The 24,040-nt window shown below is 44.2% G+C and overlaps 5 protein-coding genes across 6 annotated transcripts; 1 reads left to right on the top strand and 4 right to left on the bottom strand.

Moving 5' to 3' along the window:
• Positions 1–788: 788 nt before the first annotated feature.
• Positions 789–8,993, bottom strand: xrcc1 (X-ray repair complementing 1). The gene is made up of 17 exons (XM_088388128.1): positions 8,593–8,993; positions 8,397–8,489; positions 8,084–8,191; positions 7,846–8,004; positions 7,604–7,678; positions 7,400–7,511; positions 7,165–7,268; positions 6,470–6,623; positions 6,159–6,384; positions 5,684–5,800; positions 3,332–3,413; positions 3,167–3,266; positions 2,223–2,268; positions 1,978–2,105; positions 1,793–1,883; positions 1,500–1,575; positions 789–1,371 (listed from the first exon to the last, which is right to left on the bottom strand). Exons 1-17 carry the CDS (start codon positions 8,641–8,643, stop codon positions 1,264–1,266), a joined length of 1,830 nt encoding a protein of 609 aa, XP_088244254.1. The 5' UTR covers positions 8,644–8,993; the 3' UTR covers positions 789–1,263.
• Positions 8,994–9,437: 444 nt separating this feature from the next.
• psg4 (pregnancy specific beta-1-glycoprotein 4) lies at positions 9,438–13,237 on the bottom strand. Of its 2 annotated transcripts, none has more exons than XM_088388130.1 (8): positions 12,977–13,237; positions 12,311–12,700; positions 11,900–12,205; positions 11,248–11,511; positions 10,810–11,085; positions 10,406–10,514; positions 10,180–10,333; positions 9,438–9,898 (listed from the first exon to the last, which is right to left on the bottom strand). In XM_088388130.1, exons 1-8 carry the CDS (start codon positions 13,020–13,022, stop codon positions 9,758–9,760), a joined length of 1,686 nt encoding a protein of 561 aa, XP_088244256.1. In that variant the 5' UTR covers positions 13,023–13,237; the 3' UTR covers positions 9,438–9,757. The 2 variants fall into 2 exon arrangements, with proteins under 2 accessions (XP_088244256.1, XP_088244255.1); XM_088388129.1 differs by having other exon boundaries at positions 12,311–12,703; positions 12,977–13,236.
• Positions 13,238–14,310: 1,073 nt separating this feature from the next.
• On the top strand, positions 14,311–15,762 carry lim2.5 (lens intrinsic membrane protein 2.5). The gene is made up of 5 exons (XM_088388144.1): positions 14,311–14,478; positions 14,596–14,805; positions 15,149–15,298; positions 15,370–15,504; positions 15,580–15,762. Exons 2-5 carry the CDS (start codon positions 14,631–14,633, stop codon positions 15,639–15,641), a joined length of 522 nt encoding a protein of 173 aa, XP_088244270.1. The 5' UTR covers positions 14,311–14,478; positions 14,596–14,630; the 3' UTR covers positions 15,642–15,762.
• A 312-nt stretch (positions 15,763–16,074) lies between these two features.
• On the bottom strand, positions 16,075–20,325 carry vsig10l (V-set and immunoglobulin domain containing 10 like). The gene is made up of 11 exons (XM_088388127.1): positions 19,803–20,325; positions 19,231–19,560; positions 18,877–19,158; positions 18,521–18,787; positions 18,131–18,370; positions 17,726–17,998; positions 17,371–17,463; positions 17,048–17,272; positions 16,657–16,817; positions 16,401–16,484; positions 16,075–16,322 (listed from the first exon to the last, which is right to left on the bottom strand). Exons 1-11 carry the CDS (start codon positions 19,864–19,866, stop codon positions 16,248–16,250), a joined length of 2,094 nt encoding a protein of 697 aa, XP_088244253.1. The 5' UTR covers positions 19,867–20,325; the 3' UTR covers positions 16,075–16,247.
• Positions 20,326–20,460: 135 nt separating this feature from the next.
• Positions 20,461–22,919, bottom strand: etfb (electron transfer flavoprotein subunit beta). Its single transcript, XM_088388143.1, has 7 exons — positions 22,761–22,919; positions 22,226–22,384; positions 21,973–22,131; positions 21,842–21,904; positions 21,273–21,431; positions 20,886–21,101; positions 20,461–20,798 (listed from the first exon to the last, which is right to left on the bottom strand). Exons 1-6 carry the CDS (start codon positions 22,812–22,814, stop codon positions 20,931–20,933), a joined length of 765 nt encoding a protein of 254 aa, XP_088244269.1. The 5' UTR covers positions 22,815–22,919; the 3' UTR covers positions 20,461–20,798; positions 20,886–20,930.
• Between the last annotated feature and the right edge of the window lie 1,121 nt (positions 22,920–24,040).

Here is a 24,040-nt window from a genome sequence, read left to right as displayed (position 1 = left end):
GCAGCTTGTTAAAGTGAAGGCAGTCGAGCTGACACCTCATTGGCTGAGGACAACCAAAGCACACCTGAGGGATCGTGAATGACTTGACTGACAGGTGAATCAGCCAATCGAGAGCTAGCTGATCAAAACACCTTTAAAGTTTTTGTTTCTTTTTTTGGGGGTCTGCATGCTTATACGTGGCTCGTGCCAAGATTTTCAAAAACCAATACAGATATCACATGCTTTTTTTTTTGCATTTATGCAAATTGAATAAGTACTAGTTCCTAAACAATTATGCAAACATTTAAACGTAATACAGTTTAGAAATTAGTAAGAAAAAAAAAATTCTCATTGCCACTTTTTAATGGGGCATTGATTGGTGTTTCCTGTCACGTTGTTTAAAAAATAATGGGATTACAAATTTCATGTTTCCAGCGGACCGTGTCTCTGCTCTTCCTCGAAGCTTCTTGCAAATCCCCGACAAACAAGTGAAATAGACCTACACAAGCCCCTGGAGAGTTCATTAAACAGCGGGGAAGAGAACTGTAAACAAAGACAAGGGAATAATCCGCACCAAAACAGACAACACAAAAAAAATTCCGCATAAATTGAAAACAAATACAACAAACTCAAACTTTAACATTAAAGCAAACAAACATGGACAAAGCCTAAAAGGCATATGACCTCCCAAACGAAACACTAATTCCTACAAAAATATTCTCAAAAATACTACATAAAAGGAAAAACTCCCACAAAAAAAATCCAAGCACAAATGCACAAAAATGAAAAATGGAGACACCAACAGCACCTTTACCTGAAAATCGACATGGTTTATTTTGCCAAATTGTTTAGACACTCGAGATGGCTTCATTCATGTTGAGCCTGACTCGTCTCTTGCGAGCAATAACAAAAAAAAGTATTACAAAATCCACTATTATCACATTTCAAACTATCATCTCATATAAAAGTGGAGGGAAAAAATGCTGATTTACTGGGGACCTTGCACCTGACTTTAAGGAAGCCTCATAAAAAAAGTCTTATCAGTGCCGCTGATAATCGCAGCACAGCAGCCGAGACGAATTCTGCACACGAGGTATTGTCAAAGACAGCCAAATGAAGTATTCTTCCCCTCCCAGCAAAAAAACACAAATAAAAAAATTGATGCTGGCTGACCTTTACACTAAAATGCCATCAGGCAGCATGAATCATCTAAAAGTAACAAAACCAACTTCATGAAAACATCAAAAAGAGATGAACAAAAAAACAAAAAGATGTCTTCCTTTATCATGGCACCACAGTGTATGGCTGGTAGGGCAGCAGCTTCTGACGCTGGTTGATGGCATAGATCCAAGCTGGCTTGACGAAGTTCAGGTTGCCGTTGTCCATCAGCGCCTAGAAATTGTCCCCAGTGAAAATGAGTTCATTCAGAGAAACCTTCCATGGCCTATTAGCTATCCAGACAAAAGTATTGGGACACGCCTAGTCAACACAACATTGTTGACGACATTGACTAAACTCACGTCCTCAAAAGAGTCGTGCCATCCTTCGCTGGTCACCACAAAGTGGACCGTGTCCGACATGTAGTCCTCCAGAACACTGTGAGGGACAACATCAACACAAAAGAGGATGAAAGTCTTCATTCAGTTCCGTAATATCAGTGAAAAGAGGTCAAGTAAATAAAAAGTCATGTGTTTTCTCGGGAGGCAAACGAGGTCATGAATTCTACCATGGCGACCGCGATGAAACTTTAGCTTTTGACTGCTAAACTAAATCCATTTGGCTGTAAATCCAGGGGATGAACATTATGAGTTACCCATTAAAGGCGGTGATGTAGCGCGTCAGTAGTCGTCTCTCATTATTGGGAAACTTCCCATAGAGGAAAAAGTGCTTCCCGTTCAGGTAGTCTGCAAGACAGAAAGAACCTCAGTGGGAGGACAAAAGACGTGCCAGATGGAATCTCAACGGTTGCGGACTTGCACAAAGGACGCAGAGACCAACCAGGAAGCTCCGGGATGGGGTGATCCTGCTCCTGCTCTGCATCCGTGTTCTCGTCCGTGGAGCCGGCGTAGGGATCCTCTTCCTGCTTGATCGCTTTTGTCGTCTTCTGTCTGTTCTCGCTCTCCACCCTGACATGACAAAACCAAAAAAGCTTAGCTTGTCTTCTATTTATTTACTAAACAGCAAGTCATTTTTTGTTCATTTTGTTTGGAGACTCGCCATTGAAATGACTCGTGTGTATTTACCTCTCAAGTTCGTCCTCTGTATCAGCTGCAGAGTCCTCGTGAGCACCTGTGAAACCAAATGTGCATTTGTCAATCCATCGTCACACATGCCAACAAGGTGATTTAATGTGCTTTACGTGTCTAAAAGTACAATAAGTATTTAAAAACAAAAGAACAGAAGACGTGGAAAAAAGTACAGAAACACAGAACGACATCCTAAAATTACAAAACCACAACATTTAGTATTTTCTTCTTTCTATACCATGCAAGCGGGGTCGAGTCTTAACGCAATCAACGCTCTCCTGTCGGAGAATTAACGGCGTGTTGTATTGTTGGGGTCCAAGCGGAGGAAAAACAAAATATAAACAGAGCAACGGCGCAAAGGCTGAAGGTGACAAAGCTCGTGGAGGGCTAATTAAAATGCCGCGCCTCTTGCAGGCTTTTTTATTGCACTTCTTCGGCCACTTCACTTATGGCCTGGCATTAACATAGAAATGAGAATCATGCCCAAGTCCTGTCACGGCCATCGGGCCCCCGCCTCCACAATCAAAATGGCGCCCATGTTTTTTGTGTCCTTTAGAGTGTTTCAGAAAAGTGACAACAACACAGACCTACCAAGTGTCAATCATTGTTCTGACACATTAAATCAATTTGGCACATAGCAGATAATTCTTGGAAAAAAAAAAAAAAAGGATGGCAGGACGGGTTGCTTCAGCCTCTCAGCTGAAGTTTAGTGAAATGAAATTACACATAGTAAACTACCTAAACAAAAATAATTACATAACACTGCATAATTTTGTCTTTCGAAAGTATGCTAGCTTAATACTAACGCAAGGTGTAACTAGCATATAAACTTTAAACCAATGACATCAGAAGATAAACGGTATAAAAACACATTTAAACTGCAGATACAAGAAAATGGATATAAATAATAAATTAAAAAAACACATTCAATTGTGACCAACCTGGTTCGTCGTCCACATCAGTGGAGCCGGCGTACTCATCAACGTACGTCGTCTCTGCCTCCATTTTGGGAGTCGCTGGTCTCGACTGCTTCCGCGGCGTCTGTAAAACCAAGAACAGCTCTGAAAAAGAGGCCACCAACAAACATCCCACAGTTGCAAGAGTACCTTTGCGCTGGCTTCCTCCTCGCTCTGGTCGTCAATTTCCATTTCGCTCTCTGAGCTTGATTCTGCACCATCCATCAAATAACTGCCAAGCACACACAAAGTGTCAGCAAGACTAAAAGCCTGAGCGATACTTGTCACTCACCATTAGGTACGTTTGGTTTTTCTGTTCTGTGTGAAGGTTTTTAATTCTTCAAAGATCATTTCAAAGCCACTTTATAAATGCAAGACCTCTCGCTCAATGAATACATCTTTATTTGTATAGCGCTTTCGCAAAGTCTTTTGCCGTAACAAAGCGCTTTACAAAAACATAAAACGGCGATACAAAAACCTGGAAAAATGTTGCAGAGTGTTATGTGTGTCTTTTTAGCAAAACAAATTAATAATTAAATCATTGAAGTGGCAAGTCTGTTCATATGTTTACATTGAAGATTAAACTCTTAATTCCAAATATTTACTGTCTTTTGAAAGTTAAAAAAAAAAATCTAGCAAACCTCTTATTATAATGGTACCCGGGACGCAACTCAAACTCCATTAGTGAAATCGTGAATAATGTGTTCGGCCGTATAAATGCTGTCATGGGACTTTTAGACATGCTTCCTCTTGGCGGGTGACGCAGATGAAATAAAATGAGCAAAATGGACTCCTGGCTTATTATGAGATTGATTTGCTCACGGACAATCAAGTTAGGATGTCCACTGCAGCGTCTAAGAGCACCTGGCCCAAATCGAGTGATTTGATAGCAACATGAGTTGGGAATTTTACAAGCTCGTAATGAAAAGATTTCAAGCTAGCACGTGCGTGCGCGCCGTACACGAACCTAAGTGACATTTTGGCTCAAAAATAAGTAGAAAATGTGACAGTGTAATAATTTTCAATCACATCTTTGTTTTTTTGTGTCGCGAATCAGAAAGCGGAAAATTGGAGATTGAAGAAAGGCCGCGCCAGGCTAATATTTTCCCTTTTAAACTACATTTGATGCGAAAATGGCATTTCTGTTCTGCTGCTCAGTACAACACGTCAAAGAGGACGATAATTCAAATTAAATCCTGTCCCAGGTTCACTAAAGGCCAAGTATTTTTCTAAAAGAGACTAATTAATGTCTTTATTTTTATAAGAATTAAGGGACTTTTTATTCCTCATATATTTTTTAAATGAATGGGAATATCTTCAGAGATAAGGCGGCTCGGTGGCGCACTGGGTAGCACGTCCGCCTCACAGTTAGGAGGGTGTGGGTTCGATTCCACCTCCGGCCCTCCCTGTGTGGAGTTTGCATGTTCTCCCCGGGCCCGTGTGGGTTTTCTCCGGGCACTCCGGTTTCCTCCCACATTCCAAAAACATGCTTGGTAGGCTGATTGAAGACTCCAAATTGTCCCTAGGTGTGAGTGTTGGTGCGAATGGTTGTCTGTCTCTGTGTGCCCTGCGATTGGCTGGCAACCGGTTCAGGGTGTCCCCCGCCTACTGCCCGATGACGGCTGGGATAGGCTCCAGCACGCCCGCGACCCCCGTGGGGACTAAGCGGTTCAGAAAATGGATGGATGGATCTTCAGAGATGTCACATAACGGCGTACGTGCAACCGCATAATTAGCGGTAACTTGCATGGTGACGTCGCCGCGGACACTTGGGCAGGTATTCAAGTGTTCGCGCTCCGGGCACTCGACGCCATCAAAGTAAGTGCTGGCTTTAATTAAGCATAGCAGATGCGGCCCAGTAAAAAAAAAAAAAAAAAAAAAAAAAAAAAAATTATCAAAGCACAAGCGCTGCACAATGGCAAGTGGGGTGAATGGGTTAGCTGCTTAACGGCACCGCATCTCTGGGAAAGACGTTGGGATTCTACAAGATGAGCCCTCGCAGCTTACTTTGGTATCAAAAGTGTCACATCGCCTGTCAGGACACCCGTGCATGAGACCGCATTGCCGAGCGAGGGTCCATTGTGTAATTAATCAAACAGGTGAAAAATTGTTCACTATCACGAAGATGAAGCAGCACAGGACAATGCTGTCGTATGAACGCAATCATCCATTTTCAAAATGATTAATGGCTCCGCTCCAGTCCATCGTGTGCTCGGTATTTGTAAGAATGGGTTCAATTGCACGCTCAGTAAATTTGATTTTTTCTAAGTATTTTCTAAATTGGCATCAACATTTGTCTTTTACTCACATGTCTCTTGGTCTATCATATTTATTCAGTTAATTCAAATCAGGGCCTGACCGACTGATTTGCAGAATAAAATTCTGATCGACTGGCTGATTGATTTCCAAAACACAATGTATAAAACAATCCCAATGAGAATTCTGTGTTGCGTTCAGTGTTTGTCAAGCCGTGACGCTCTCCCCTGTCCCCCTCTTGCTCACCTCTTGTAGGAGAGTTTCTGTTTCCTTTTATGGCAGTCCATTACCCATTCCTTGCGCACGATCATGCCGCCCGCTGACTTCACCTGGCTGTACTTAGGGGTGTTAGCGAAGGCACAGCTGGACATTAATGAGAGCAGAGACGCACACACACAGACACAGGAAGAGACGAGATTAGCTGCACAGGGAGTGCAAGCAAGACCCCTTTTCTGTTCTTCATGTCTCATTTTAAAATCAAGACTGACGGCGTGAGGCTTCGAGAGCGGGAGTCGGGTTGTGTGGCGTGTCAAGAATTGTCCAATAAAAGACAACATTAATTTGGCTGTATTTTCTGGTGGCTCTAGAAGTTCTTTGTTTTGTTTCAACACCTAAAACTTTTACTCCGTATTCTGTATTCAATTTAAACACAGCAGAGATTTAAATGGAGCCGGGAAGAGTTGCGTGGCGGATGCAGCTCACCATCCCAAAGGTGACTCACATGAGGTGCGTGGAGTCGGGCGTCCAGTCGGGCCGGTACTTGGCTCCCATGTCCAGGGCCTTCTCTCTCAGCTCGCCTCTGAAGGGGTTTTGGAAGCCGCTGAGTACAAACACCACGCCCTCCATGATGCGCTTGAAGGGCACTTGCTCGGGACTCTTCACGCCTTTGGACGGCTCCTCTTTGGCTTTGGGCAAACTCTCACACTTCTTTTCGGCAGACGCCTTTGCTGTTTATATATAATTGTATTTATATATATATAAATTATTAAATCAATAAGATATGGTGGTAAGGTAGTATGGTAGGCGTCACACCTTTGGAAGCGCCTGGGCTTGGCGTGGTCGTCTTGACTTTGGGAGTTGCGGGTTTGAATTCCGGCGAGCTTCCCGGGGTGCTTTTCTTGGCGGGAGGAGGGCCGGGAGCTGAGTGACGCTCTTTGCTGAACTCAAACTTTTTCTTTGCGGGTGCCTAGATAGGTCGGTGGATATAAAAAAAGTAAATATTGATAGGCGGTTGCTGATGATCCAAGCGCCTCGCCTGAATGAACAGCAGAAAGAAGCCATTAGGTTCTAAACAGGCTGTGATTATACGCCGTGCTAACGTCAAGGACAGCAAAGCGCCTTTTGTCCTCATTCATCGTCTGACCAAGGGACAATCGAGTTCATCGGCGAGCGTCAGCTGAAAATGCTCGCTCAAGATTCCAGGCGCCGAAGCAGGACCCTTCCCAAATGTGAGGGAAAGAAAAATTGGCTTTTCCCTTATTCCTTATATTCGTGTTTATCTTTGTTGTGTTGAATTCTATTAACCAACAAACACAATCTTTGTGCAGTTAAGACTGTCCTATTATCGAGCGCTTGAAGACTCGAGAGGTTGCCAGGCAACTGCTCATTGAAAATTGTCATTGCCTTGGAAAACCTCTAGAAAATGGGGATTGTATTTAAAGTGGGACATTCTGAAGAAGTTTGTGATGACTGCTAGGTGTCCTCAGGTGAAGGATAATGCCCAGTACCTGCGGCGAAGTGGAAGGTGACGGCGAGAGGCTTGCTGAGGCGGTGGGGCCAGCAGCTTGCAAGGCAGCGGCGGCGTAGCTCAACTTGTTACTCTGCGGCGACGCTACAAAAGGAAAAGAAAAGAGCATCAGTTGAGCACAAAACATCTTGTTCATGTCTTTTAATTCTGCTCCCCTAGAAATAGATTTCATTCGAAGCTCAAAAGCTTCAGCTTGAGCGAGTAAATGTATTTGCCTTTGGGGGAAGTATTGGACTTGGCGCTGAAGAAAAGACTGCCAGGTTGAATGCCGGAGCCTGAGGCGGGATCGTCTTCTTTCATCCGGAACTGACCCAGCTTGGTCAATTTCTGCTCAGCGAAAAGGGAATATTTAAAAAGAACAAAAAACAAACAGGTTTTAAGAGAGTAAATAAATAAATAACAGATTATGTGTGTGCTACCGGGGATGTGACTGGAGGATCATTTTTGTCCGGGGGAGAATGAAACTTGATGAAGGCCAGGCCATACGCTATGTTCTGAAAAGAGTCGCACATGTGTTTGGAATTGTAAAAAAATTCAGTTTTACAAGCATTTCATATTTGGCGATAATCAAATAATTTCTTTCAACCCTACTTAAGTGCACAGTGTCAAAAAATTAGTGCATTTACCAGTATGCTCTCTCCCTGTTCAATAAGAGCCTTACTTTACTATAAGGTTGGCTGCAGACAATTTTCACCCGGTCCCACTTCTCCTGCGCCGTGCTCTTCTGCAGCTGGCCGGGTCCGAAGAAGCGCACCCTGTTCATGTTGGTGCCGTTGCGGCTTTCCGTGGGCGACATGAAGGACGATGTGACCAGCAGCACCTGAAAAGCCAAACAGGTTTAAGTTAGGAATATAATAAAAGTTAATTCGGGAAGGGGGAGAAGCAGGTAAGATGGATACCTCGTAGTCTTGATCTCTGACAGATGATGAGTTCCCCACCAGTACCTCCACAAATGCAGAGCCTTCATTTCCAATGTCAATGCTGTGTACCTGCTCCTCCTTCTCAAACTAGAAATGCCAGAAAGGGAAATTGTTGACAAACGTCAGGGAATCTTTAGTTTTGGAATGGAAAAGGAAATTGTTTAAACAAATATGTATACAAATGCAAATAAGTGAATCCACGGTTGCCGACTGTATATACTCTGTACGTCTCATTCTTAGCAGGAAGTGACGGATCTCGTGACGTCACGAGGAGCCTGGACAATACTGTCACCTGCAGAATGACTGACGTCTGCTTCTCTCCAGCTCGGGCAGCTTTCCACTTTCTGTACGTGTCCGAACTCAGCAGGTTGTCCGCCTTGTGAGTCTGTTGTTTGCCACAAGGAGGACGAAAGATCATGTTTGCAAATACCAACTTTACACTAGTTAAAGTGAAGCTTCTTACAACGCAATGGAGACATTTTACTTACATTGTCCTCTGTGCTGCACGATACGACGTGCTGGAGTTTGATTTCGGGCATAGTGGACACTTTCAAATTTAATAAACGCCTTTAGGGTGGGTATACGATAATCGTAACTTAATAGACATACATTCGGGAGAGAAAATAAGTACTTTCACCACGAGAAACGCGTCCGATTGCCCCTGCTAGCGAGCTAGCAAACAATAGGGGGTAAACTTTTTTCCCCCGTCCACCCCCCCCAAAAAGTCACAGAATTCAAATGTATTGCTCAGTAACGATTCACTTTCATACTTGCTTACGATCAACAAGCGATGCAATTATATTACGAAAAATGGCACACTGGAGAATTTCCCACCGAAAACCGGGGTGTTATTGTGACGCTATTCCGGGATGTCCAGCCAATCACAAGGCGCGTCTTTTCTTCTTGTCATTTGATTATGTGTCAGAATTCAATTACTGCCACTAACTGGTCAAATAGCACATTGCAAGTGCAAATATTTGATTCCCAACTGTTAATTCACTTTTGTCCCATGTGTGGTTAGGTTTATTTGATTTTCTTTGTTTTTTGCGAGTTATTTTTCTCTTTTCTTTCCTTCTCAATTAGAAAAAAAACATTAGTCTGTTATTTTCTTTATATATTATATTTCTTTAATATTTTTTGCTTAGTTTATTTAAGGTTACTTTCTTTGGTGAATTTATTCTCATCAACTTAATGTATTTTTTGTTTTGTTTTGAGAAAACTTACATTTGCTCATATTTTATCTGTTTATTTTAATTCAATTTAATTATTTCAATTAGATTCACGTTGTAATTTCATTTAAATTTTCAAGACTCATTCCATTCATGACCCAAACTATTTATAAGTATCTTTTATTAATTGTATTTTTAGGTCACATTTTAACAATACAGAACATGCCGCCGGGTCGATGTGATTTATGATCACAATGAGGTTTCAAGGGCTGGATTCTAGCAGAGAAAGTACATAGTCATTGTGATATGCTTTGTCACAAATTGAATTATTTTTTATGGCTTCCTTTTTACTGAGGACCATAAAACGTCTTCACAAGAATCCATTTGTGCGCACCCGAGTGGCCCAGATCTGTTATATAAATAAAACAGTTACGCAGGTCGTCATTGCTCAGTGAGTTTTTTTTTTTTTTTTTTTTTTTTTTTTTTAGAGGACCTCCAGGTAGATGGCTGATTCCGCATCAGCTGCAATGGCGCCTTGCACCTCTCTGACGGTGACTTGTGTGTCCACCCCTCCGTGTGGACCTCCTCGCCTTCTCTCGCCGCCCCTTCTGCCCATCGGACGTACCTCACAATTTGAAGAAGGCCATCACAAATGAGGAACTTGTTCGAGTTTAACAAATAGTTGAGTAGAGATGAGTCATCATCGGTCTAACCTTTAGATTGATGATGACTCAACTCTATTTTTAGAGCACTATAAAGATAACAACCGTGGCTTTAACAAAGTGCTGCAAATCAATGGTACAAATACAAATATTAATGCATATGTACTTATATTAGGGAAGTTCATTACAAGTTTTTGGAGTAACCAGTGATTCTGAGTAACGTTCTGGAGTGTTGCTGGCATACTTGCTTGTTGCGCACAAAACGCGGCGTGCAGTTCTGGTAGAGCAGCTGGTAGCTTCCGTTGGTGTACACGTGGCTCACCTCTGAGCAGTTGATGTAGACCGGCATGCGGGCCTGGTACAGCCCAGCACCCGATGGACGTCCGCTCAGCATGTGTCTGACAGGACAGAAAGACTGTAAGTCGCGAGTTGCGCTCCAAAATGAGAGAGCAATCATATTATTGACTCACTTGACGGACTTCTTGCGATGGCAATAGCAGAAAACAAGCACACCCAAGGAGATACCGAAGAGGATGACGGCGGCGGGGGGAACCAAAAACCATATCAATCGCCAAGACCCTGCAGTTTCATTTTTCAGTTGTAAATTCAGTACATAAAATAACGTAGTTTAGATTTGTTTTCATGGATGAGATTAGACCAGGGATTGTCAAACGGTAGTCCGTGGTGGTATGACAGGTGGTCCGCGAAATTGGAAATGGAAAATATTTGTAATATTTTTAAAAACCTTAAACATTTTATTTTTTTTTTACTGGACTGGCAGTGAATGAGTTCAATATTGCATCTTAGCAGACTATTCTTCTCTGGTGCCATCATATTCATGAGAGTCTACAATCTGACATGTTCTCGAACTCACCGACTCCTGCTTGGTGCTGCAACAGCGTGACCGAGTCGTTCCCAAGGGCGTTGTGGGCCAAGCAGGTGACCGTCTGCAGCCCCCCGTCCATGCGGCCCTTCAGAGTGGCCGTGAGGGCGTCGGCCGAGAGCGAAGCGTTGTAGCCGCGCGGCGGTGTGCTGTTGTTGACGTTCCAGCTGATGGCGGGCCGCGGGTTGGACTGGACCAAGCAGACGCAGCGCAGCATCCCATCTGCCACCATGCAAGTTGAAGAGAGGCGCTGGATCACGGGCTTATCTGGAGGACAGAAGACTTTAAATCAATTTTATTTATAAAAAAAAATCTGACGTTATTTTGTTGTTCACTTTAAAGCCTTCGTTGTTGGATTATGATTTTTTTTTTACATTGTAAAACATTCAATATATTAGGAAATTGATTTTGCCTCAAAAGTAAAATTACATTGAACGTTGAGGACGGTGGTCCGCGACTGGGCGCGTCCCACCAGGTTCTCGGCCACGCAGCGGACCGCTGTGTCCCGTGTCACGTTGTATAAACGGATGGTGTGCGTGCGTTGGCCCAAGTGGAACGTGCGGCCGCGGTGAATGTAAGACCAGCGGTACTCAGACACCGGTGGGTCGGCTTTGCATGAGCAGGCCAGCAGGGCGCTGCCCCCCTCCTGCACTGTCAAGGTCTGCACTTGAACTGTCACATCTTTGGGTGGGACTGCAGGGTGGAGAAATGGAATTTGTTAAAAAATATAGCAGGATGTTATCATCAATTTTATACTAAATGACATATAACTGAGCACTCCAAATTGCCCATAAGTGTGAGTGCAAATGGTTGTTTGTCTCTGTGTGCCCTGCGATTGGCTGGCAACCAGTTCAGGGTGTCCCCCGCCTACTGCTGGGATAGGCTCCAGCACGCCCGCAACCCCCGTGGGGACAAGCGGTACACAAAATGGATGGATGAATGGATGACATATAACTTGTTGCTAGGCAGAATTTGTAGGGCACAATTACTCCAGATCCAATACTTGATGAATATTTATAATCAATATTACAAATGATCACAACATGCCCGTATCTTTGATTTTTATGTGATAGGTGCTCACATGTCACATGCAGATCCTTGAAGGCAGTCACCATATTGGCTCTCGGGTAGCTGAGCTCACACCGAAGGCTCACCTTCACCCAGCTCAACACTATGAAGGTGAGCGAGGTCTGCAGCACCGGCAGTTGGTTTTGGACTTCAAGGATCCGCATCTCCTGCTCCCCCACCGGCTGCACTCCTCGCTCCCATTTCCAACGAAGGGTCGGGGGTTCGGAGCGGCACTGGTAGCTGACGCTGCAGTTGAGGGTGACCACCTGCCCGTCTGCGGCTGAGGACACGCCGCTGATAACGGGAGCCTCGGGGGTGTCTGCCGGGTGAGAAGACATCTGCCATCTTGATGCTAATATGACATGTATGCCGCATTGACGGGCCGCCTTAGAAATACAGAATAAATGGGTTGTGTCTCACTCACCAACAACGTCCAAACTGAAAGACTTGGCCCTCCCCCAAGCAGAGTCTCCAGTCCTCTTCAGAGAGACCTCGTACGTCCTGGCATCTTCCGCGCTGACCTCGTTCATCCTCAACGAGCAGTCACCGTCCTTCACCGGACCCGACAAGGACATACGGCCCCGGAAGACGTCGCTGACCTCCTCCATGTCTCCGCTGTTGAAGGCCACGCGGGATTGGCGGAACAAAAAGAACCGGGAGTGACCTCGCAGGCGCACCCGCACGTCCACCTCGGCGCGTTTTTCTGCTGAGGGTGTGAATGAGCAGGGGATGATCACGCACGAGCCCGCCACAGCGAGTACTCGGGCGGGCATGGAGGGCTCCAGAGGGGAGGCCTGCACCTCTGCAAACAAGGCTGCTGATTGGTGCACAGGATAGAAAATAAGGATTACATACTCATCAAGATTTAATTCAACTGTGCATCTATACAGAATACATATCGATTCAGATTAATTGTCATAAATTTTTTTACTTGGCCTTCTATTTTTAGAAGCAGGAAGAAGGCAACTATCTCGCCCTTTTTTTTCCCCATAATGTGAATACAATATCCCGCAAGTTGTACAACTGTTGCATAAATGGACAAATATCCAGGAAATGATAAGATTGTTATAAATGTAGAATTTGGACTCACCAAAGAGCAGAGGCCACATGAGTGCCACGACGCCGTCCGCATCCATATGACTTCGCTGTCAACACTGAACAAGAAGAGGAAGCGGATTTAGGATGAAGGACCCCGGACGTGATTTCACAATTACCTTCGTCTCATTATCTCGCGGCTAAGACTTGTGTTATTTATCTGATTTGTAAAGTTTCTCAAAATGATTGGCAATGTAGAGACAGGAGGTGGGGGCAAATTGAGTCAAAATTAGAATCCAACTTTTATTTAGACAGATTTATTATAACTACATTTTTGTTTTCTAATTGTTTATTGCTTAAGACTGAGATGCTGATTGCAAAGTGTCAAACGTGCAAATCTATGTTGCAAATGAGCAAGATGGTCGCTAAGAACTTAACTGAACAGAATTACTGACTTGCTTCAAATCTAACATGGACAGCGTGATGAAGTTTGTGCGTGTGGAAAGTTTCCGAGGTGACACTTGAAGGCCGCGCATGAGTCATCTTCACATCGTTTCCTCAAATTTGTAGATGCTCACCGGACAAAACATTAGGGATACCTGCAATATCATGTACTTTGTACTACATATTTTCAAGTTCTTCCTGGTGAGATCCTTGTGTGTATTTGTTAAAAGGTTTGCCTAAATACTCCGCTAATTCCCATTCAATATTGTGTAAAGTGTCAAAAATAAAAAAGAATATATGTAAAGTCATCTTCTGCCACTTGTTTCTAATATTTGCCCCTTTACTCGCACTTAAACACTAATCTCCCATAATCTGTTGGAGCATGCAGAGAACGCTGACGTCATTGACATGAGACAGAAACAGGAAGAACGTAGATAGTTAGACCATCTCAGCAAGAAACACTTCTCCATGAAAAGTAAATTTAGCAGAAAAACAATCTGCAGGATGTGATGAGACCCCTGCCATCTCGGGGTAGCTCACAATAACAAATATCAAAATTTTAATGTTAACGACACAATATGTACAAATTGCATCTTAGAAGTTCAGACATTTTCACAATCACAAATCTCAGAAATAAAGTTTATCATCTGCTATTATATGAATCTGGAACGGCAGCTTTGTTCTGGCACTTCAGATGCACAGATCCATCTGGTGTACTGCAAAAATACTCATTAGGAAAAAGGGGTAATATAAAAATGACAACCATGTTGAGCTCATGTCATTTTTAGTTACGCAGGGGCGCCCCCCTTGTTATCTCCACGCCCGATGGACGGTGAAAGAAAACGTGCACCTCAGCAGCTTCTATTGAGTGACGCAGGAGTGCAAGCCTTTGCACATCCCGGCTTTTCCAGAAGAACACCCCCTCTCCCACTCAACACTACCAGCAGCAGAACCCCCAAAACACACCCAGCCCGCCCCTAAAGGATTTTGCCTTCATCGACAGAAAAACGCAGGGGATAACTTTTTGGACTTGGGCCTCGGGGGTCCTCTTTTGACGTCGCGCTCGCTAGCCGACTTCAACTCTCGGTTGCTTTCGCTGCCTGAGGAATTAAGGTAAGGTGGCATGCGTACTTTTATGAGAAAATATCTTCCATAATGCGTCAACTGATAAGTGTGTGTTATTTAAAAAAACACACATAAATAATAATGTAATTACCTCCACGTCGTTAGGGGCCTGAAGAAGCCGTCCGAGGCTCTCGCTCACGATGTACAGCTTCATGGGAGGGGGGCTGTTTTGCGCCATCGTGGGGAACATCTTGCTGGTGGTCTCCACAGCCACCGACTACTGGATGCAGTACCGCCTGTCGGGTAGCTTCGCCCACCAGGGCCTGTGGCGCTACTGCATGTCGGGAAAGTGCCACATGCAGACAGACAGCATCGGTAAGTGATTGCGGCTGTGATGACCCAAGGGCAATTGCATGACCTTAAATGTTTTGTTTTACTTTGCATCACTGGGATATTTTTCCCCCACTAAAGTTATATCACATTAATGTTTTTTCTTTTTTATCTCAAGAGCCAGAAATTCAAATAAGGGTGTGTAGACTTTATATGTCCACGTTATGTATTTATAAACTACAGTAAAGTGCTTTATTAAACAAATAGATTTTTGGTAGGAGCTGGAACGGATTAATGAACTTTCAGTTCATTTCAATAGGACAAAATGATTTGACATGCTTGGTTAAGGAACTAATGAAACATATTGTACCTTTTTTTTCCCCCCCAGCTTACTGGAACGCCACGCGTGCCTTCATGATCCTCTCAGCTATGTCCTGCTTTGCCGGCATCATCGCGGGGATCCTGTCCTTCGCTCACTTCTCAGCCTTTGAGAGATTCAACCGCTCCTTCGCTGCCGGCATCATGTTTTTTGTGTCAAGTGGGTCGGCGAACAAAACAAATGAGGTGTTGTTAAAAAGTTTAAAAGTGTCACTTTCTTACCGGCTGTAGCGCTGTTTGTGCTGCTGGCGATGGCCATCTACACGGGGGTGACGGTCAACTTCCTGGGCAAGCGCTTTGGCGACTGGCGCTTCTCCTGGTCTTACATCCTTGGATGGGTGGCGCTGCTCATGACCTTCTTTGCAGGTACATCAAAATTCATCATATGGGATAAAACATATGCTATAACGGACATGTTTGTGATTGTCTTTTGTGTTGTAGGTATATTCTACATGTGTGCCTACAGGATGCACGAGTGCAGAAGAGTGGCTGGCCCACGTTGAAGGCGAGGCATGAATGTGTCGTCCAGGGCGTCAAAGATGACGACTACAAATGCTTCCCAGTGGGAAATACACAAGAGAACTTTAAAAAGCAATAAAATTTGGGTTTACCTATGTGCTAAAATCTGTATTTTATTTTTTGCCGTAAAAAGGTACAGTAAAAAATAATACAAATTGAAACTAATGAATTGAATGGTACTTTAAACAAGTATTGTATTTGAGTATTTTTTTCATATAAATTTACATAGATGAATAAATATCCAAACTCATCTTTGCCAAACTGAGAGCATGTGAGATACAATTGTAAACCATTTTAACAGTATATACACATGGACCAAATGATTCCATCCTAACTGAAAAATACTGAATATCTAAAATCTTTGCACAATGCATATTTTGACTGTCAATAAACACAGAAAACTTTCAAGCAGAACAATTAAAATAAAAACATTTAATTATATAATAATACTAATTCAACAACTAAATATTATCACAAAATGACCATAAACAGTTAAATGCAGTGTAAAAATGTATTCTTAACAAAATTTTCTGCTGATATGTTATAATACAAAATGAAAAACAAATCCTACTGTACAAAATTCAACTGGCTCAGACTGTTGTTGCAACTCTGACGGGCGGTGGGGGGACAAAAGTGGGCGGGGCCACAGAGAGGCTGGACGGTGTCTGCAAAATAAAAACAAACTGGTTATTGTTTGTCATTTTTCTCCCCTGAAATGTGGCCAAGGCAATCGGAGGAAGCACCTGACGCAGTCTGTTGTAGTCGGGGGGAGACTTGACGCCTCTTGGCAGTAGATTCTGAGGCGTCTGTGTCTGGGTGGTCGTTACCTGGACACAAGGAGGAAAAAAAATTCATGTACAATTTTTGGAAAGGGGGTGGTTACCAATACAATTCTATAAGATCCCATAAGATGGAGACAAAGCCTTAATAATATAGAAATGGGTTTTTTTCCTCCCATCAGTTTGCTTGATTTAAAAAAAAAAAAAAAGGCTTTTAAACCTTCTCAGCAGCCCTGGACACCGGATATCTGGTCTGCTGTCTTTTGGCTCTGCTCCAGTAGATGGCCAAATAAATGAGGCCGCACACAAGAAGCAGGAAGAGGAGGCTGCAGGGGATTCCGGCTGCAATGCCTGCAATGGCTGGACCACTCAGACCCTCAGCTGGAACCAAGATAAATAAATAAATGAATAAATGAATAAATAAATAAATAAATTAAATAAATAAAATAAAATAAATAAAATAAAGAAAATAGATAGATAGATAGATAGATAGATAGATAGATAGATAGATAGATAGATAGATAGATAGATAGATAGATAGATAGATAGATAGATAGATAGATAGATAGATAGATAGATAGATAGATAACCACTGTCATGTATTTGAATACCTGGGCCGATCCGTCTGGCATTCGTTGGCTGGCCCTCGACCATTAGAGCTCTGGGAAGAACCCGAAAACGATACGTGGATTTGGGATCCAGGTGGAAGATGTCGGCGCTTCGGGCCGAACCGGCTTTGGGCAGGATGGTGCGGAATGTGTCTGCGCTGGCTTTGGACTGACTGAGATTCCCGTCTGCACTCACCAGGGCTGGCCCGCTCATCTGGATGTCAAAACCTACATTCAAACATGTTTGGATACCGTTTGTATTCAGCACTTGTTGAATGACACAATGTTTACACAAAATGTTTATAGTGACACTTTTTTTTTTTGACCTGTGATGATGGAGGTGGGTGGGACTTCCCACGTCAATGTGATGATGGTGCCGTCCTTGTGCGGGAACAAACTGAAATTGGAGATGGACGGCTCTGGAGAGATTGGGATAGAAGAGGTGGAGTCAATGGTCAACAGTCAAGCGCTTTGTTCCACGGGAAAACACAAGCGAGGTTTGCTCTGAGGCCTCTTTGTTGTCTTTAATTTAGGGAATGGAAAGTTTTCGAAATGAGAGGAAGAGCACAATAGAAGCCTTATCCTGGGAAATGACTTTAATATCAGCTGAATGACAAGTTAGGATTCCAAGTATGCGAATTAAAAAAAAAAAAAAACAATGAATCTGGTTGAGTAGACTACCTTGCAAGCGGATGTGCTTGGTGCGGCCGCCCAGGAGGTTTCGGCAGGTGCAAGTGTAGTTTTGAAGGAGGAGTACACTAACGTTGCGATGACGGATATCCAAGCGGGTGGTGTCATCACTGATGAGGTCACCGTCCACGACCGGCTCGCCACCTCGGAACCACGACACAGTGGCGGGAGGCGTGGCCCGGCTGAGGCAGCTGATGCTCACCACTATTTTGCCCTCAGTGTCCACGTCAGTTCGCACGGTCGGGAGGAAGTTCTGTGGACTCCCTGACAGAGAGGAAACACTCTGTGATTATTTCGGCGAAACTCATCAGCACACACCAAATATTGTGCCAGGCACTCTAAAAAGAATGACAGAAAATTGTATTTTGGGGGACAAAAAAGTCACATGACACCCACCAGCCGTAACGTCACACTTGCTGTTTTCCACAGGATGTTGTCCCTGGCATGTGACAATTTTGCCGTCCAACTGGCTCGATTCGTTGATGCTCAAGGTAAAGTTCTCAAGGCTGCTGTCGTCACCAAAATCCGGGAAGGAGAGCCTGGCCGGCGGCGTTCCGCCCGACCACTGGCAGCCGTACCGCAAGCGTTGGTTGTCCTCGGACACCACGGAACACTGCGGACCTCCTGGTGGTTTCTCTGTACCGATGTATTCTCGTGAAATAATACATTCATTTTTCTATTGCTCGGACTTCACTCTTATTTAAGATTTTCTCAAGACTTTGTATAACTTAATTAAAACAAAAAATCTAAAAACTAAAATTACATTCAAATGTATTATCAGCATACCATAAACATTTAGCGCAACGGTCTTGTGTCGTTGTGCTCCTGTCCTTTGGTTGCGCAGGTCACAGGTGTAAAGGCCATTTTGCTTGGTCTGTACTCCTGTGAGATTTAGGACACCCATGGCATTATCAGACAAGGTCTCGCCATCAAACATCCATCTCACGAGGGGCTGCGGTGCCCCATCCGCCAGGCAGGACAGGGTGAGCGAATCTCCTGGTAGGTAGAAGTCCTGAATTGGGCTGATTTGGATGCTGGGCTCATCTGGACCATCTGCAATTGAACACAGAGAAGATCAGAACTGAATGAATTACATATTAGACACATATTTTCATATTTCACATCGTTAAACCTCGGCGTACACAAGACAGTGACGTTCAAGTCAAGAGTCACGCTGCTGAAGGGGTTGCTCAGCGTCACAGTGTACCGTCCCGTGTCGTTCCGGCGGGGCTCACGGACCACCAGTGTGCCGGGCCCCAGCGAATAACGCGAGCTGCCTTTTCCATCTGCTACGGCCCGGCCGTTGAAGAACCATCGCTGCTGCTCCACCACACCTCGCAGCATGTGGTACTGCAGCTGCAACTGCTCGCTGCCCTCTTCGATTAAATCCGGAAAAGCCATCAGTGTCACGTTCTCGAAGAGTTCTGAGGTAGAAATCCATCAACTTGTAAATAGGTTGTTTATTTTCAAAAGAAGTGTCAAAAAGTTTGACTCACCAAAGACCCTCAGAGTGAAATTGAAGGAACCGGTGCCTAAACCAGACTTGGTCATCTCCACTGTGTAGTTTCCGTCGTAGCCCAGCGGCACGTGGACAAAGCTGAGGGATCCGTTGGGTTCCAGCCTCAGCACTTCCCTGTATTCTTCCGCTACATCCGGGCGGGTGTCTGAGCCCACTGTCCAGGTGACGATGGGCAGACGGCCTTTGAACCAGGTCACGGCCGGGTCCGGCACCCCATCGAAGGACACGGCCAGGGTGAGGTTGGCACCTGCGAGGGTGTCTACCTGGGCGTCGCCCGGTGCAGACACGAGAAGCTGCCCGTTGGCACCTGATAGTTTGAAAACAGGCAAAATACACTAAGCACACAAATAACACAAAATGTCTTGTTAGCGAGCACCTTACAATATAGCTTATTTACATAACAGATTTGGTCGCTAGGCTGGGTTAAGATTTGTCAACGCTCGCAATTTACTTTGTGTGTGAAGTGCTGCTTTGATGAGTGAAAATAATTTTGTATTTACTGCAGAAAATCACCAAAAGCTAACTATAAAAATAAAAAAGGGTACTCACCAGAAAAAGCAAAACCCAAAATAATCATCAAAACTTGACCACTTAATCCTTTATGCGTCTTCATTTTTAAGGAAAACAAAAATTGTGGACTTTTTGAAAAATATCAAAAAGCCATTTTTAAAGAGAGGACATATTAAGCAGGTGTGTGTAAATGTCCTTGAGGAGAGACAGCGGCGCCACCCAGGCATACCTGTGCTGCTCCATATCGAAGCCACACCTCTCGTGCGGCCTTGGCCAATCACGCAGCACTCAAGCGAGAGTGCCTGCGGATTGGAACGCGATGAACGGTGCAACTTGTCGAGTCAGCGTTGAAGATATTTGTGTTGGAAACAATTACAACTGTAGCTGTCACACAGAATCATGAGGGAAAGTGGAGAAATTCATGAATATTTGGTTTGTTGTTATAACTGAGACGTGTGTGAAAATGTCACTTGAAGTGCACAGATTAGATTGTTGCAGGATTTGATATTTGCATTTCTTTTTTTACTGGTCAAAAGTCTTATGACTTGTGGTGTTTTTTTACTTTGGGTGTTTTTTTTCCCGTTTCAGATTTGGCTGAGTTAATTTCTTTTTTATTTTTTGTTTTGTGAAAGAACAAAAGACAATTGTGTGTGGGGGGGCTATTGTTTGGAAATTGAGGAGACCAATCACGGTTGAATTTGGTTATGAAAAAAACTTCAAACGCTGCTTTATTGTCATGATCATGTACAATCGAGGCGCTTGTGGTGAAATATTCAAAAGTTTGATGGTACCGAGAGACACTGTCCTCTTACCCAGCTAATATGCGACATGCTTGTCTCTATATACTGTATTTACAATCATTTACAAGCGCGTTTAGACAGCTACTTATTTGGGCGATGAGAACAAGATGGTTATGTATTGACCCTTTAAGTGGATTCCAAGTTTATAGTACAGCTGTGATGATTAAAAAAAAATAAAATAAAAGAGAGATAAGGTTTTGTGGTAGCAGCAGGACAGTGTTCCTCAGTACTTGGCCTGTGAGAAAAAAAAAAGAGAGAGTGATACATACAATGATTACAAATACAAAGATACCTTCAACTTCTGCAATCTACTATCACTTACCTTGCAGTTATTTTCCAAGTTCTGTTAGGTTCCGACCCAGTTTTGTTATATGCTGCCCGTCTCCCTTAGTTTGCCCACCAAGTCTTCCACCGTCTCCACTTTTATGCCAGCCAGCCTCTGTGGAGGTTCGTCCACCCGCAGCACTTCCAGACGGGATGTCAGATCCACGCCCAGCTCGGACGGCTTCACGTTGGCAATTTTCTTCTTCTTGGCTTTCTGAAGGAAAGGACAAGACAAAGATGCTGATGTTGTAGTGCATGTGTTGCTTTGCTAGGTTTCTTCTTTCTATTGGACTTTAACTTCTCATACTTGCAACTGGGGATTGAGAGGATTATTTTAATGTTATACTATATTAGATGTCAGTATGTGCCGATTCCAGGTGCCTACCATGATATTAGGCAGGGTGGCGTAGCGAGGTGTGTTGAGTCGGAGGTCCGCGGTGACCACGGCGGGCGTGTTGATCTTGATGGTCTCCAGGCCGCCATCGATCTCACGCACCACTTTCACTTTGTCGCCTTCCATTGTCACCTCTGACGCAAAGGTGCCCTACATGACAATATCAAAACAATATTAACAATACTGTGGTAAGTAACTAGGAGTAATAAAAATAACTTCAAATGATACAAAAACATGGCAATATTTTGTCACGTCTGTCCCACTGTGTGCTCAAAGTGATGTCAAGGGTGCCACCAGCTGGCCAATCTGTGAACTTCCCCCTAACATGTCCAGAAAACCTTTGAACTGTTCTGCTCTGGATTGAGCAGGATCACTGCGGTTCATTCAGCTCATGTTGATAAGTTTCCTTGGACTAGAGAAGTGGTTACATAATATTGTATTAGAGCTATCACTGAAATACTTAACTCTCTAAATGAATACAGATTGAATTAAAACGCATTAAAAATCAGGGACCGGATTTGGCACATTTAATAACTCAAATAAAAATGGTGGGCTCTTACCTGAGGCCAGTCCAGTAGGGCTGCTGTCATTTGTCCCGTCTGATTGCAGTCATCGTCAATGGCCTGTTAAAAACAAATATTACCATGTAAAATAGTGCATCTAAGAAGGAATGTACTTCTGTCTTTTTGACCTGTTTCCCAAGAATTACAAGCTGGGCCTCCTCCTTCTTGGCCAATGCAGCCATGATCTTGGAGACCTGCAGGGGGCCCAAGTTGTCGTAGTCCTTGCCAGACACCTCCACGTGGATGCCACGGTCAGCTCCCATGGCGAGGGCAGTACGGATGGTCTCCTGAGAAGGGGGAAAGGACATTCAAAGCCTTTTTTTCAGCGCACTATAGTGGCCCAGATTCTGCCCTCGGATGCTCTTGGGATGCCAAGCCCACCTGAGCCTGCTGTGGCCCACAGCTCACTGCCACCACCTCCTTGATGAGCTTCTTCTCCTTCAGCTTGACCGCCTCCTCCACGGCAATCTCGCAGAAAGGGTTCATGGAGTGCTTCACGCCATCGGTCACTACGCCACTCTTATCAGGTTTTACCCGGATCTGCGGGTGGCGGGGAAAGGGGGACAGGCAGAAGACAGGCAGAGATTAAACTATCTCTATGCTTCGTTTATAGCATTTCATCTCATTGTAGTGGGAAAAACTCAAGGGGCAGCTAATCTTGAGGTTACACAACATGACAACACACTATTCATTGAGTAACCTACACAATTAACTATATACAAATATGCTATTGGGCAACATTATTAAGTATTCCCCGCAATGTGTCCTGAAAGGTCCAGTTAAAGGTATGCTTTCCATCATAGGTCATATGTGGCGCTACAAAGCTGTTACCATGTGGACGCTAGCTAGTACAACACAGAAAGTCACCATCTAAATATTGTTCAAAATACTCATACAAGTTAATGTATGATATTACCTTAACTGCATAGTCAATGACACGCTTGACACCGACAAGAACCCGGCCAGACATAGTAGGTGGAACCGTGGAAAGGAGTTGTGGACAGCGGACGTAACCGAGTCACCGTAAGTGAACCTTCACACAAGGAGAAGTCGGAGCTATTTTAGAGTTACACGAGGAAGGAACTCCGGGGGCCGCCTCCTGATTCGACCAATGAAGATCCTGCCATGAGCAACATACTCGGCGCTTATTGGCTGAGATCACGGCGCTCCTTTGGTAACCTCGACAAAGTTAAATACCGCCGTATTGCAACAACACAAACATATTTCTTTGTTAAAAAATACCATTGAATTTCATTTTAGGGATTGCTTTAATATTGCATAATTGTTTAAGATTGGGAAAAATATTGTGGGTCCAAACTTAAAATGTCTCGTGTAGAAAACTAAACGAATATATGTTCCTACTAATTGTGGCAAAGTTCATTGCGATCAAAACAATTATTAACACAATAACCTTGGTTAATTACCATTAATTAATCCCGTCATAAATTTGGGAAAACGTTTTATATATTGCAGGGCTCTAAAAAAATGAATAGTTAAAATTTAGTTGGCTCGGCACCCCGTACTCCTGAAGCACCCTCCACAGAACCTCCCGAGGAACATGGTCGAACGCCTTCTCCAAGTCCACAAAACACATGTGGACTGGTTGGGCGAACTCCCATGCACCCTTGAGGATCCTGCTGAGGGTGTAGAGCTGGTCCACTGTCCCACGGCCAGGACGAAAGCCACACTGCTCCTCCTGAATCCGAGGTTCGAATTTAAAGGGCGGTTCGGTCCCTGTATCACCGATGCTAGAGTTTGGTCCGCATTTCCTGCAGTAAGTCGGATTCGTTCCCAGTGAGGGTTGGACTCCGCCAAGGCTGCCCTTTGTCACCGATTCTGTTCATAATTTTTATGGACAGAATTTCTAGGCGCAGCCAAGGCGTTGAGGGGGTCCAGTTTGGCGACCTCAGCATTGCGTCTCTGCTTTTTGCAGACGACGTGGTGCTGTTGGCTTCTTCAGGCCGTGATCTCCAGCTATCACTGGAGCGGTTCGCAGCTGAGTGTGAAGCAGTCGGGATGAGGGTTAGCACCTCCAAATCCGAGTCCATGGTCCTCGATCGGAAAAGGGTGGAATGCCCTCTCCGGATCGGGGATGAGATCCTGCCCCAAGTGGAGGAGTTTAAGTATCTTGGGGTCTTGTTCACGAGTGAGGGGAGGATGGAGCGCGAGATCGACAGGCGGATCGGTGCATCGTCG

The sequence above is a fragment of the Syngnathus floridae genome, chromosome 10, assembly GCF_059516105.1.
Source record: "Syngnathus floridae isolate MCC-2025c chromosome 10, RoL_Sflo_1.0, whole genome shotgun sequence".
Lineage (NCBI taxonomy): Eukaryota > Metazoa > Chordata > Actinopteri > Syngnathiformes > Syngnathidae > Syngnathus > Syngnathus floridae.
The sequence above is the reverse complement of the archived record's forward strand: the minus strand, read 5'-3'. Positions and strand labels throughout refer to the sequence as shown.